Genomic DNA, 14,093 nt, shown 5'->3' with positions numbered 1-14,093 from the left:
GATAAAATAAATAAAAACACACACCCGTTTAAAGTAGTGTTCCATTATTATGTGTACAGCATGTGGTTCAGAATTGTTAAAATTTACTGAAGTAAAACTGAAAACGAACTGTTTTTTAAAAAATGTAATGCTTTAATTAACAAATCAAATCATGCAATCCGATGGCGATTTGGTAAATTCCCTCCACCAACACACAGACAGGGTAGTTGTCAGTCTGGAGTTGTTAGCCTGGGGAAAACAAATTAAATACAGCTGCCAACTGTCATAGCCAAGCCAAAAAAAGATCCAAAGTGGGTTTCAGAGCTACCCTTGTTTAGGTATATAATTGAAATATACCATGATTCTGAACAAATCAGGCCCCTGATAAATCTACTCTGAATTAACTGATGGCACTTCTCATCAGAGCATCACCTGAGATCATGTTTACTAATAAGAATTGTTCATGTAACAATGTATTTAACAAGCTCCTGGCTCTTGATTCTTTAATAAATATACTTGATTGAAGGTAGTTCTGAAGCCCATGACTGGGTGCCAAGCCGTGGTTCAGTCAAGAGCTTCTCCCAGTCTGAATACATTTCATACACAAGGTAATCTTCCTTCAGTCATTACCTTTTTGAATGCTTCAGGCATACATCTGTCTATGAAGCGCTTGCAGTTCTCATCTGCATCAGCAAGACCTGCACACATCAAAACAATTCAGTTTACTTTTATTCTTAAAAGAGTGCTAATCTTGTTCTACACTTCTAATGTGTTAAAATATTTGCAAGACAATGCTGTAGATAAACCACTGCATTCTGGAACCTGTGCTGTAGGTCACATGGTTTGATTGCAGGAAGACCACTGGATTTAGTTTGAACTACAACACAGGCAAAATATTTTAAAATCCTGCTTAGCTATCCTTCTACGGGGAGAGGGGAATGGGATAACATTGACAGTGCTAATAACAGTTATGTAAATGGTGTTTTAGCATCTTGGTTAGCATGCCTTCAAACAATGCAATAAAAACAGATACAAAACAGTAAGACAGCTCTGTAAAACTTAGAACAAACTTATAAATAAATATGGAAAAATACATTAACATTTTGTATTTGGTTATAGGAAATAAAGAAAAAAAGAAAAGCATAAATATTTTGATTATGGTTGCTGTTTTTTGTCAAATGCATGAAAGGGGAAAGGGGATGAATAGAACGGTATCACAGAGGTAAAAGTATCAAGGCAAACAGTATGGCAGAGCTTCTTGCAGCTTTGAGTGCAAAGAGGTCATTGCATGAGCACCAAGCACTTGTACTTACTCAGCTTGGCCAGGCATGTGGAAGCAATCAGGCACTTGCCCAGCGACTCCTCGCGCTTGTAAGGTATAGACCAGTGATCAGTAAACACCCGACTCTCAAGCTCATACAGGTTAGTGGTGGGGAACTCAACGTTTCCCTCGGAACAGTTCCCATTCTCATCATTGTTCTTCTGCAAGACAAAAAAAAAAATTAAGAAAAAAAGAGAGGTTTTAGAGACAGTTGAGCATGAAGAGCTTGCTATGCCATCAAGATCCTACAGATACTAAAGGTAAGGACTACACCGACACATTGGCCCTCTCTCTCATATATATATATATATATATATATATATATATATATATATATATATATATATATATTATATTATATTATATATATATATATATATATATATATATATATATATATATATATATATATATTACACACACACACACACAGTACTGTGCAAAAGTTTTAGGAAGGTGTGAAAAAATGCTGTAAAGTAAGAATGCTTTCAAAAATAGACATGTTAATAGTTTATATTTATCAATTAACAAAATGCAAAGTGAGTGAACAGAAGAAAAATCTACATCAAATCAATATTTGGTGTGACCACCCTTTGCCTTCAAAACAGCATCAATTCTTTTAGGTACACTTGCACACAGTTTTTGAAGGAACTCGGCAGGTAGGTTGGCCCAAACATCTTGGAGAACTAACCACAGTTCTTCTGTGGATTTAGGCAGCCTCATTTGCTTCTCTCTCTTCATGTAATCCCAGACAGACTCGATGATGTTGAGATCAGGGCTCTGTGGGGGCCATACCATCACTTCCAGGACTCCTTGTTCTTCTTTACGCTGAAGATAGTTCTTAATGACTTTCGCTGTATGTTTGGGGTCGTTGTCATGCTGCAGAATAAATTTGGGGCCAATCAGACACCTCCCTGATGGTATTGCATGATGGATAAGTATCTGTCTGTACTTCTCAGCATTGAGGAGACCATTAATTCTGACCAAATCCCCAACTCCATTTGCAGAAATGCAGCCCCAAACTTGAAAGGAACCTCCACCATGCTTCACTGTTGCCTGCAGACACTCATTCGTGTACCGCTCTCCAGCCCTTCGGCAAACAAACTGCCTTCTGCTACAGCCAAATATTTCAAATTTTGACTCATCAGTCCAGAGCACCTGCTGCCATTTTTCTGCACCCCAGTTCCAGTGTTTTCGTGCACAGTTGAGTCGCTTGGCCTTGTTTCCACGTCGGAGGTATGGCTTTTTGGCTGCAAGTCTTCCATGAAGGCCACTTCTGACCAGACTTCTCCGGACAGTAGATGGGTGTACCAGGGTCCCACTGTTTTCTGACAATTCTGAGCTGATGGCACTGCTGGACATCTTCCGATTGCGAAGGGAAGTAAGCATGATGTGTCTTTCATCTGCTGCAGTAAGTTTCCTTGGCCGGCCACTGCGTCTACGGTCCTCAGCGTTGCCCGTTTCTTTGTGCTTCTTCAAAAGAGCTTGGACAGCACATCTGGAAACCCCTGTCTGCCTTGAAATTTCTGCCTGGGAGAGACCTTGCTGATGCAGTAGAACTACCTTGTGTCTTGTTGCTGTGCTCAGTCTTGCCATGGTGTATGACTTTTGACAGTAAACTGTCTTCAGCAACCTCACCTTGTTAGCTGAGTTTGGCTGTTCCTCACCCAGTTTTATTCCTCCTACACAGCTGTTTCTGTTTCAGTTAATGACTGTGTTTCAACCTACATATTGAATTGATGATCATTAGCACCTGTTTGGTATAATTGTTTAATCATACACCTGACTATATGCCTACAAAATCCCTGACTTTGTGCAAGTGTACCTAGAAGAATTGATGCTGTTTTGAAGGCAAAAGGGTGGTCACACCAAATATGGATTTGATTTAGATTTTTCTTCTGTTCACTCACTTTGCATTTAGTTAATTGATAAATATAATCTATTAACATGTCTTTTTGAAAGCATTCTTACTTTACAGCATTTTTTCACACCTGCCTAAAACTTTTGCACAGTACTGTATATATTATATATTATATATATATATATATATATATATATATATATATATATATATATATATATATATATATTCATTCAAAGCTATTAACACCCCACAAGGCAAAATCCTCTAAGCCACATCAGTGTGCAATAATAAATGAAAAGGCTGTTGATCAGGACTTTCAGCGGCGCATCATCTATACAGCTCTATGTTTATAAAGCTTAGAAAACAGAATCTGCTACCGTAATACAGGGTAGGCTTTTAGGCAACAGTTTTATTACCGTTCAGAGCAGAGGAAATCTGACACAAAGTTGATGATGTTATACTAGGCAAGGAAGACGCTTGATATCCGATCTCGTTATAGCTATCATATGAAGCAATTTAGTTTGAAGGTCCATCTAGATTTTTATAAAAAATAAATAAAAGACAGTCACGTGCTGCTCGGAGTCTGACTTCAACCGAATTAGTCATTGGGCTGGGCAACAGGCTGCTGTTACTATACTGTCACAGGTCTATTTATGATGTTTGTTTATCGAAAGTGCAGCGCATCGTAGCAAGCTATACATCTTTAGGTGCATATAGTGTATGTTTCACTTCAATATAGACTTCCCTTTCTGCTGGAGCTCATTGCAGTAAACCAAGAGCTTCTCAAAACCAGTGTCCAAACGCCTGACATTCAACTAATGTCACATTTTACAGAAAAAAAGGCACATAGATAACCTCATACACACCATGACAAAAAAACGAACAGTGAACTTCAGTCCAAATGGTTGTAACCGCTGAGCTACAACCCCAATGTTGGCCATACTAGACAGGTCAAGACTGCAATATTTGTTGGATGCTACAATTACACACTAGTATCAGGGTGGGGGTCAATTCCTATTTTTCATTTACAATTCCTTTTTAAAATCAATTCTAATTTTCATTCCCTTTTTTAAGCAATTCCAACACACCATTGATCAAAATTGCAATTAGCAGTATTGATTTAAAACGAGCCTCTCACATAGTGGCAGGAAATGACTTAAATTGATGTCACTGTTAGTCAATTAAATTGTCTTCAAATGTCTCTAATAGGTAAAGAAAAAAACCCAAAACTAAAATTACAGTATTCCTTTGAATTTAAGACGCGCTTTTTTAAAAGTTTTTTGCTTCTCAAACATACCCTGCGTCTTAAATTTGAGTACAGTACAGTGATGCGTGTATAAAAATCACCAACGAAAGACGTGACTATCCGAGTACACAAACAGCAACGCGACTGACTGCTGAGAAAAGACAACTAAGGCGCCTGCCCGAATACACAAGCAGCATGCGACTTTTACTGCTGATAAAAGACAAACCAAGCTTCCTGAGGAATTCCAAGAGAAAAGTTTTCAATTTCAGCATTTCTAACAAGCGGTACCAGCTTGGACAGATCGGAAATGCTGATCAGACCCCGGTATTTTTCAACATGCCTAGCAATACCACAGTACTTCAATGCTGTCGTGGTTGCTGGGTTACTGGGATGCCAGTGAGGGGTGGTATGTTGTGACGGTAGGCGGTTCCTACAGAACAGTATCCCAATCCCAACACTGAACAATGACCACACCAGCCCCTTGCACACATACACAGAAAAAAAGCAAAATGTATCTATTCCAGTTTAGCGAAAACGGGTGATGAGAACCCCTATATGATAACACCCTTTGTTGATAATTAGTTAAACATAGGTCATCATAGCACCTTGTTTCTTTAAATTTTCATTTACATCAAATAATATCACTAATATCCAAATTATATAATTCTCAAAAATCACCAGATACAAACATGCTAGCTCCACAGAGTTCTTAACTAAACAAAATAAAATATCAGTCTGTCTGACATCTGACATCAAGGAGCGAGTGAATCTACGTGGGGAGTTATGCTCTAGTTGTTAGTGATCAATCAATCAGTCTGAAAGGTGAGATGGTATGCAGTTTTGGGAAAGTGATCAAAGTACTCATTAGATTCTAAACAACATTACCTCATTTACAAGAGGTGGAACAGAAAATAAAAACTGACGTCAATGTAGTTTCCTGTAACCAAATAAGAATGCAGTCTTATTTCTATAAACCATTGTTATACAATGATAGTGGCCACGGACGGATTGCTTTCTTTTAAAGCCAGGCAAGGCCAAGTAAACCTGTAGAGTCAGCACGACATAGGATAGTGTGTCAGTATTGTGCAATTCTTTAATCTAAATCAGTTTGCTAACTAAAGACATTGGTTTTGCAATTTTTGAAACAGGCAGTACTGCTGTTCACTAGCTCACAGTTTCTCAGTAATTAATACATTTGTTTTTTAAAAGAAAGTAATTGCATTCTAGAGACTGTAAAACAGTTATAGGATTACTATTTAGATTCAATTCTGGAATGCAGCTACCCTGGAAATAGGTTTTAGCGCTTAGGGATTACTGCTCTCTAAATACGATTTGCTTAGCATTTTCAGTAAATTATCTGTGATACTGTTCTGCTAATACTGGATTCACTTGTGGCGTTAATCTTGGTCAGCAAACCGAGTCATGTTACAGGATTGGAAGACTTAATGTGTTTTTCCAAGCACAGCTTTTTATCTTATAAAATCAATCTTATATCAATCAGTGTTTTACATAATTTAAAGCAAGCTGCTCAAAACTGCTGAATATTTGTAAACCTGCAAAATGATTTACAGGACTCAACGGAAGTCTTACAAATTTCAAAGAGCTGAAGCACCTCGACACCAGCATTTTCTTTACTCAGAACTATAGAAGAATGATTATTAAAAGCAAGACTCAGTTTTTCTTGCTGCACCCAGGTGCACATTACAAAAAAACAAAAACAACTTGGCATTTGTCAATATAGGTTAAAATGCAATGCATTCAAACGATTCAGACTTTTGTCTGTCCATCTAGATACATAGTGCTTAAAGCCATGTCTGAAATGCTGTACAGTAACTAAAGTTGTGATGTGATCAAGGAATTCCATTCATAATAGCTTTTACTTTGGTATGCAGTGAAACACATTTTACAGCATTAGTGGAATGCCAAGTCCATCTTCATAAATTAGATGGGGTATACAGTAGCAACCCAAGACGTAAGGATTGTACCCTGCTAAATTATCCAGCTATAGATTGCAAACCCCTTTGTGAAAACTCAAGTCAGAAAAGCTGCTGCACAGTAATCATATGCTGCCACTATATGCTTGCACACTGAGTTTTTACAATTCACTTATTTTGATGAGAGAGACTGGTCTTACCCATTTAAAGCAGCACGATACTGGAACTGCATTCACAGTGCACAAGACCAAAGGAGGGAAGCCATCTGTCTGAACTTGGATTTTTATATTGTGAAGAAAATTACACACATCTGTGTTGCTTGTTACTGTACCCTCTGACTGCTACTGTTTACATGTATCAGTGTAACAAAGCTAAATTTAGACATGGTATGTGACTGCCAAAGGGTTTTGAAAAAAAAAAAAACAATAAATAAATACGGAGACATGTCACGCTGAAAAGAAACAAATATGTCACAGTGGGTTTGGAATAACATTCTCTGACTTAACTGTAAAGTTCAATGTGGCAATATTAGGCAAAGAGATTGTGCAACTGAGTACTGTTACTAACATTCGCAATATAGAAATGAAATACTGAATATGAAATACACTGGCTTACACTTCACTACTATGTAAAAACAAAAGACAACACCTATATTTGGGCAAAACTATTAACACCTCCAGTGTAGGCACATGCTTAATATAAACTTCTCTGAATGTCCCAATTGTTTTGTACAGCAGTGTACTTTGCTTCTATGCAAGCAAAAAAAAAAAAAAAAAAAAGATTTATGGTCATTCCATGAAAATGTAACACTTGTCAGTCACAATGGATAAGCCAATCAGTCTACTGGCAATCCGAAGACTTGATCTTTTAATGTATATTTAGTGTTTCCAATTATTATTTTACCCCGATTTTCTTCCAATTTGGAATGTCCAATCGCTTTTCCCCTCACCGCAGCAATTCCCCACACAGCTCAGGAGACCTCAAGGTTCAGTGGGCGTACAGACCAATGGAGGACAAAGGCCAGCCCTGCAGGTGTCTGCTCTGAGCTCACTGGGCGCCTGGCCAGCAGGGTTCACTGTAGCGCGATGTGGAGAAACAGCCCCTGCCGGTTTTGGCTCCCTAACCCACGGCAGTGGCAGAGCCAATGCGATGCTCCCTTCAGTCGCCAGCAAAGATCAGCCTACTTCGCACAGCCAGGACATGAACCTGCGCTGCATGACTCACCCTGCGCACCATGCGGCTGCACTTCTACCAGGTGAGCTACTTGGGGACCACCTGAAGACTTTTTGAAGATCTAAATGTTAGTTCAGCAGTACACAACTGGTCTGGTTCAAGAAGGAATCCAATTGAACAGTTTAAACTGCACAAGTTGCAATCAATTGGATGGCTCTCAGTCGGCTTAATACCAAAATTAAACAGTTCAATTGGTGAACGGCTTCTCCCGGTTCCCAACATTTATAATGTTGTGATAAAAAAAACAGGGTGTAAGACTTGCAAGACAGGGTGAAAAGACAGGGTGCAAGACTTTAAACAGCAGTTAGTTTGTAGCTCTAGCAACTTATCCATGTTCATCAGCATCAAAACACATCTTATACAAATAAAGAAGTAATGGATTAGGAGTCTTAGTAGTTTCCCCAAACGAACAACTTCTGAAGCGTTTATTGGTCAAAAATATGCATTAACTATTATTTTTATTATTATTATTATTATTATTATTAATTTCTTAGCAGACGCCCTTATCCAGGGCGACTTACAATTGTTACAAGATATCACATTTTTTTACATACAATTACCCATTTATACATTTGGGTTTTCACTGGAGCAATCTAGGTAAAGTACCTTGCTCAAGGGTACAGCAGCAGTGACCCCCACCTGGGATTGAACCTACAACCCTCCAGTCAAGTGTCCAGAGCCCTGACCACTACTCCACACTGCTGGCCCTTCGGGTTTATATGTGTACAAGGTGATTTTTTTTTTATTCAATATTTATTCACACCTGTAGTGTTCAAGGGGTGCTCTTCTAATATTGCAAACTTCAGGCAACCAAAATTCTATCCTGCCAAGAAACCGCGGAACCATCAGCAGTTATACTCTGTGCCAGCCCTTTAAGGGATTAAGCACCTTCCAGCTATTCAAGAGATAACGGACAGTATCAACACCATAAGACTCATAAAATAACCTATTCAACCTCTAACAGACTAATCAATGGTTAAATAAAAAAATAAAATAAGTTACCAGTCAAACAGAGCTTATACTGCCCTGTATATACACGCATGTACTATCGAATCATTGATAAGCACCTAGCTGCAGTATGTGTTTGTTGCTGGCTCGTTCCGATTTAATAGTTCATCTGTAACACAGGCACAAATAAGGGGTTGAGTGGCCCATTCATAATACATGGCCCCATTCTCTAAATAATACTACCGTCTTAAACGTCCCACACACTAACCACAACAACTTGAAAATACTGTTAGTATTAGAGAAGCTCAGCATTTTGCCCTCTCAGCAAAAACACACATTAAAAAACCGTGCAGGCAAAAAAAAAAGCTGTCCGCTTCCCCTACATTTGAATAACTGAAAAGTTTTCCCCCCTTTCCCCTTGGAAGAAGGACCTGGGGCTAGTGCTACATAACGTATACTAACTATTCTACAATAATAATAATAATAATAATAATAATAATAATAATAATAACAACATGTTCTGAACAAACGCGAGCGGCCCCTCTTTGTCTTATTTATTAGAACAATGTCTTCTACCTGTTTCACAATGACAGCTGTACTTACATGTACGTGTGTGAAGGGTATGTTCACTGGCCACCGAATAACAATTTACATTTTATTACTAGTATAACAATATATAGGGCATCTCCTTACCTCTCCTTCCACCACATCGTGATAGGCGGGAGGTGGATCAAACCCCCCGCTACCACTCCCACTTCTCCCGCTGCTCTCTCCGTCCCCGCTGGGCCCAGGCCCGCTCTCCATCGGCTCGTAGCCGTAGCCGAGTCCGGGGCTCTCGTTCGTGAGCAGCGCCACCGCCTCGTTGATGTCATTCTTGGCCATGCGAAGGGCCTTGCGGATGGCGTCCGCGTCCGGGAAGCCCATGCAGAGCAGCGTGGTCATGTGCTGCTCCTCCTCGGTCTCCATGTTGGTGTGTCTCGGTTTTACAGTCACTAATATGGGGGTTTGCAACACAGACTTTCCGCTGTGCACGCAGCCATGTTTACAATCCGTGCACCCAGTAACGATAGGTTCCCGTAAGAGGAAAGGACGGGCGGGACCTGACCCAACCCGCTCTTCGGCACCCGTAGCGTTACGTCACACTGACGTCCCGCCTCTTAAAGTGGCAGAATCAATGATGGTGATCCTTGTTGATAAATACCTTATCAGTTTATATCAATTGAGACATTTTTTTTCAGTCAGCTACAGACGGCATTGTACTACCAACCCTGTAACCTCTGCCAGGGTTTATATTAAATGTCTGATTAAGGTCAACAACAACATTACATTTTAAATAGTGCCATTCAAGACAAAGCGACTTGGCGGTTTGTGTGTTTTCAATACTGTAGTGTAGAACAGTGTGATTGATGTGCCGCTTTAAAAGGCGGAGTCACTGCCAAATAACTCAACGGTTTTTCGGCTTTGGAGAAATTCCACTGGGCGACGCTCAGGGCGTGTCGCGGTGCATCACGTGAGCGGCGTTCCCATCATGTGATTCGTAATACTGGAAAAAAATGGCAGACAGAGAAAGAGAGTCAGGCAGTATGGAAAACAGTAACAGTTCCGCAGGCCAGGCGCTGGGTCCCAACAGCGCGACAGACACAGCTTTCTTCGGCCAGATTCGGGGCTCTGATCCCGGGACAGACGCAGACTCGTACATGCCTGTCCCTAAAAAGCCAGGCAGTCACAGTAAGTTCCATAATCATTGTTTGGTTATAGATCAAAATAACTTACTAAGAAAAGCAATTGTATCATGTAGGCAACAGGTGTATCTGTATAGAACACGCAAGGTACAACTACAAAAGACAAGCAGACAGGCTTAGTTCCAGCAAATGCTTCTGTTTTTCATTTTAATCTTGTGTAGGATATGTGCCATTATTGTGAATATCTTTACTTGTGCAACTAGGCCGTACATGATGGCACGTCATTTGTAATCCAGAAAATGCAAATATGAATTCAGTCATGACAGGCAAGATTGTGTACTTGACGTTTAGACGACAGATACCAGGTGGTAAGTTGGTAAGTTGGTAGGTACTCATGTATCCGTAATTCTGCAATCATTTTCGGTTAAACTTTCTTATCACCTCAAATAGCGGAAGAGCTTTGCGTGTTCACTAGCTGTGTAACTCGCTCCCCTACAGTTCATGTTGAGAACGTGTCTGAAGCGTGTCAAAATGTCCATTCATTTTTACCTTGTTTATCTCTAGGTTGGGGGTTGACCTAGACAAAAAAAAAAGCTTCTTTTAAAGGCTTTCCACAAAAAAAAAATAAAATAATTGACGTTCAAGCAACTGGTATAATCTGAACTGTAACCAGCCTTGCTGCAGTCATACTAGTAAATCAGGGGATTTGTGCAAGAGCTGAGAGAATGTTTGTTTTTCCTGTCTTGGTTTACACCTCTGAAGAGGTTCCCGTCTCTCCTGTTAATTTGACAGTTCTTCTGCATGTGTCCTGACTTGCTGTGTCGTTTTGCTCCCTAGATGAAAGCGGTGTGGAAACAGCAGAGGAGGCCGTTGAGCCGGCAGAGCCCGACATCAACGAGCTGTGCAGAGACATGTTCGACAAGATGGCTGTGTTCCTGCAGGGAGAGCTCACAGGTTAATAGAAAGCACCATGCACTACGGGCAGGGTCTGTACTCCCCCACTGTCTGCTGTGTCGTAACTGGGGCTGCAAAGGGTTTGAATTTTGCACAGTTTTACAATGAGTTTTTATCAAAACTTCATATTAGGTTCTTAAAGCAATGATACAACTCATGTGTTTTTTTATATACACATGCATACACACACACAGACTGTATTCTTTGTATTGCCAGGATTATAAAGCTGTGCACTTAGGTGGCACTGCCTTCCTTCAAGACAGATGCATCTAGACACAACAGAAGAGCAGCTCCTAACTCAGGTCTAAGCACCTTGAAAAGAGCAGATTCATGCTGCTTTTGCATTGCATAAATAATAAACTGGAAACATAAATTCAGATGCATGTAGGGCTCGCTCCATTATGCATGGGTTATATGAATGATTGAATGATTTAGAAAGTGCTGCAGTGGCTTTGCTGTTTGGCACTCAGCCAGTCATATGCCTCTGACAGGCATGTTTTATATAGTATGAACACCCTGCCAGGATCTCCATAGCTTTTACATATTGTTTCAGCTACTTGTGAAGACTACAAACTCGTGGAAAACATGAACAAACTGACCAGCCTGAAGTACATGGAGATGAAGGACATCTCAATAAACATCAGCCGCAACCTCAAGGATTTAAATCAGAAGTGTGAGTCCAGGCTTCAGCCTGATCTATTAAAAGCCATGCGACTGGTATTAAGACCTGACATTGATTAGCTCAATTGAAGAAACCCTGTTGTGTTTTTTTATTTTATTTTTATTTTAAGGGGAACTTGGTTTCATAAAGCTATTGAATGTTAGTAGTTTTACTTCCCGTCTGTTGTGCCACTACACAGGATCCATGTCACTTGATTGTTTCTTTTGAAAAGTAGAAACCACACACAAGCGTCTCTTAACCTCTGCATTAAACAACCAGGCTTGTCTCTACGAGCATTGTAGAGCTTGGAACTATCATCTCACCCGCAGGGGGCACAATCCATAACTTTCAGAACAGCCTTTTTTTTTTTTCTTCTTCTTTAGATGCAGGTCTGCAGCCGTACCTTGACCAGATCAATCAGATAGAGGAGCAGGTAACAGCCCTCGAACAAGCAGCATACAAACTGGACACCTACTCCAAAAAACTAGGTATACGAGCACAGCAGCACTCAAGATGGGTAGATTTTATTATTTGATTTTATAGTTGTATAATTTTGTACGGTTCTTTAACAACTCCCAAGTCTTTTAACAACTCTCTTTTTATAGTAAAATAAAACTTCAAGTCAAGCAAAGGGCTTATGGTTTGTTTGGTTGCAGGGTCGGGGTCAATTCCTGTTTATCAATTCCAATTCCCTTTTAATCAGTTCCAACACATCCTTAATCGAAATTGCAATTAGCAGTATTCTGTTAACATGAGCTTCTCACAGTGGCAGCAAATGACTTAAACTTCAAATGAAAGCAGTTGGACAATCTCAACAGCCATGTCTCTAAAACATAAATCCCAATTCCTTTGAAGGAATCGGGAATTGATTTTTAGAAAGGATTTGGAAATGGAATTGGAATTGACCACAGCCCTGTTTGTTTGTTTGTGTTTGCACAGAGGCCAAGTTTAAGAAGTTAGAAAAACGTTGAAGCTCTTCTGATAACAGCTGTGAGGTTGAGAAGGCGACAGATGAACCGTGTTTGATTGGCTGGCTTAATCCTGATGCTCTTGTCCACGTGTTGCTCAACACGCATTGGAGCTTTTGACGTGGAAAACCATACGACCTGAGATGTTCTGATACTGAAAGCAAAAAAACAAACAAAAACAAAAAACTTTTAAACAAACCTGGGTCTGCCCATGCCTGCTTTCTAAAATGTATTTTCACAAATAGAAACATTTAGGAGACATCCCTATTCCAGACAACACTGTGGGGGAGCTCATCTTGAGGTACTGTAACAAGGGTTTGTGGCAGCGTGACATTCTGCATCTGTGAACGAAGATTGTGTGAGTGGCCAGCACCGTCAACGTTTCACTTTACCCCCTGGCTTTAAAAAGACAAGGGCTAAAGTTTAAAATCCATTTTCACTGGACCTAGAGATAACATATTGTGGTTGTGACATTGCAAGCCATGTTAACAGCCCAGCTATGTAGAAGTGGACGGTACCCTTTTTAAACCTGTGTTGCAGACTTCAGAACGAAAACCTTTACAATTAGATGATAGCCATTAAAGTATTCAAGTATCAACACTATCAATACCACCCTTAAAACACCTCCTTAATTGATTGCAACAAAGGATTAAATGCAGTGTCCCTGTAGGCAGCTACAGTACCTGGTAGACTCGTGGGCCAGTCTGTTAGATTTGTTTCCATCTGTTTTAATAGCTTGATAAGTATCTTGTTTGCTGGTCCTGTGCACAGTTATATTAACCTTAGCAGTAGTGGCTCCAGTGTTTCCAGATTCCCCTGCCCTCTGCAATCCAGGTTCACCTTCTTTAAACTCCTGTATTGGATTCAGCAGAAGTTAATTGAAGCCAGTCAAAATGAACAGAGTGAAACAGCCCAAGCACTTCAGAAATGAGACTGATTAAAGGGTTGCTCAGATTAGCCTAAACCCTGATAAGCCCCATCTTGACGTTTATTAAAGCATTTTACAGCATTGAGGAACCCCTCTAGATTGCATCAACCACCTTACCATGGTTATCCTGGGATTAGACCCATTCCCTGTTGCAGTAAAATGCTTGTGGTTTAGCCTAGTGGAGTATGGGTTGATCAACTCAAGAGATTATGGGGGCAGTGCTGCTAAATGGTTAAACAAGGACCTACCTTCACATATCACTGCTTGATTGAAAAGCTCTCCCATTCTACAGAGTGACCCTTAAGCAGTGCGCCATACGCAGGGCCTGTTTGAATGGAGGTGGTCCACTGCCTGGCACATGGGAATTTGCAAAGC

The 14,093-nt window shown here is 40.2% G+C and overlaps 2 protein-coding genes across 5 annotated transcripts in view; one reads left to right on the top strand and one right to left on the bottom strand.

Moving 5' to 3' along the window:
* LOC117409542 (ubiquitin carboxyl-terminal hydrolase 24) overlaps window positions 1–9,690 on the bottom strand; it is a 45,205-nt gene extending 35,515 nt beyond the window's left edge. For 3 of the 4 annotated variants that reach the window (XM_034015780.3, XM_059031500.1, XM_059031499.1), the window contains exons 1-3: window positions 9,219–9,689; window positions 1,293–1,461; window positions 610–677 (exon numbers count right to left, since the gene is read on the bottom strand). In XM_034015780.3, coding sequence (XP_033871671.3) covers window positions 610–677; window positions 1,293–1,461; window positions 9,219–9,491 — 510 coding nt within the window. In that variant the 5' untranslated portion in view covers window positions 9,492–9,689. Of the gene's footprint in view, window positions 1–609; window positions 678–1,292; window positions 1,462–9,218 lie in introns of all 4 variants that reach the window. The other variant, XM_034015769.3, reaches the window with a different exon arrangement.
* A 279-nt stretch (window positions 9,691–9,969) lies between these two features.
* On the top strand, window positions 9,970–12,988 carry LOC117414022 (biogenesis of lysosome-related organelles complex 1 subunit 2). Its single transcript, XM_034023616.3, has 5 exons — window positions 9,970–10,253; window positions 11,045–11,161; window positions 11,715–11,834; window positions 12,206–12,310; window positions 12,762–12,988. The coding sequence occupies exons 1-5, from the start codon at window positions 10,079–10,081 to the stop codon at window positions 12,791–12,793; spliced, it is 549 nt and encodes a 182-aa protein (XP_033879507.1). The 5' UTR covers window positions 9,970–10,078; the 3' UTR covers window positions 12,794–12,988.
* The last annotated feature ends 1,105 nt before the right edge of the window (window positions 12,989–14,093 follow it).

The sequence above is a fragment of the Acipenser ruthenus genome, chromosome 10, assembly GCF_902713425.1.
Source record: "Acipenser ruthenus chromosome 10, fAciRut3.2 maternal haplotype, whole genome shotgun sequence".
Taxonomy (NCBI): domain Eukaryota; kingdom Metazoa; phylum Chordata; class Actinopteri; order Acipenseriformes; family Acipenseridae; genus Acipenser; species Acipenser ruthenus.
Note: the sequence above shows the minus strand (reverse complement) of the source record. Positions and strands in the feature narration are given on the sequence as shown.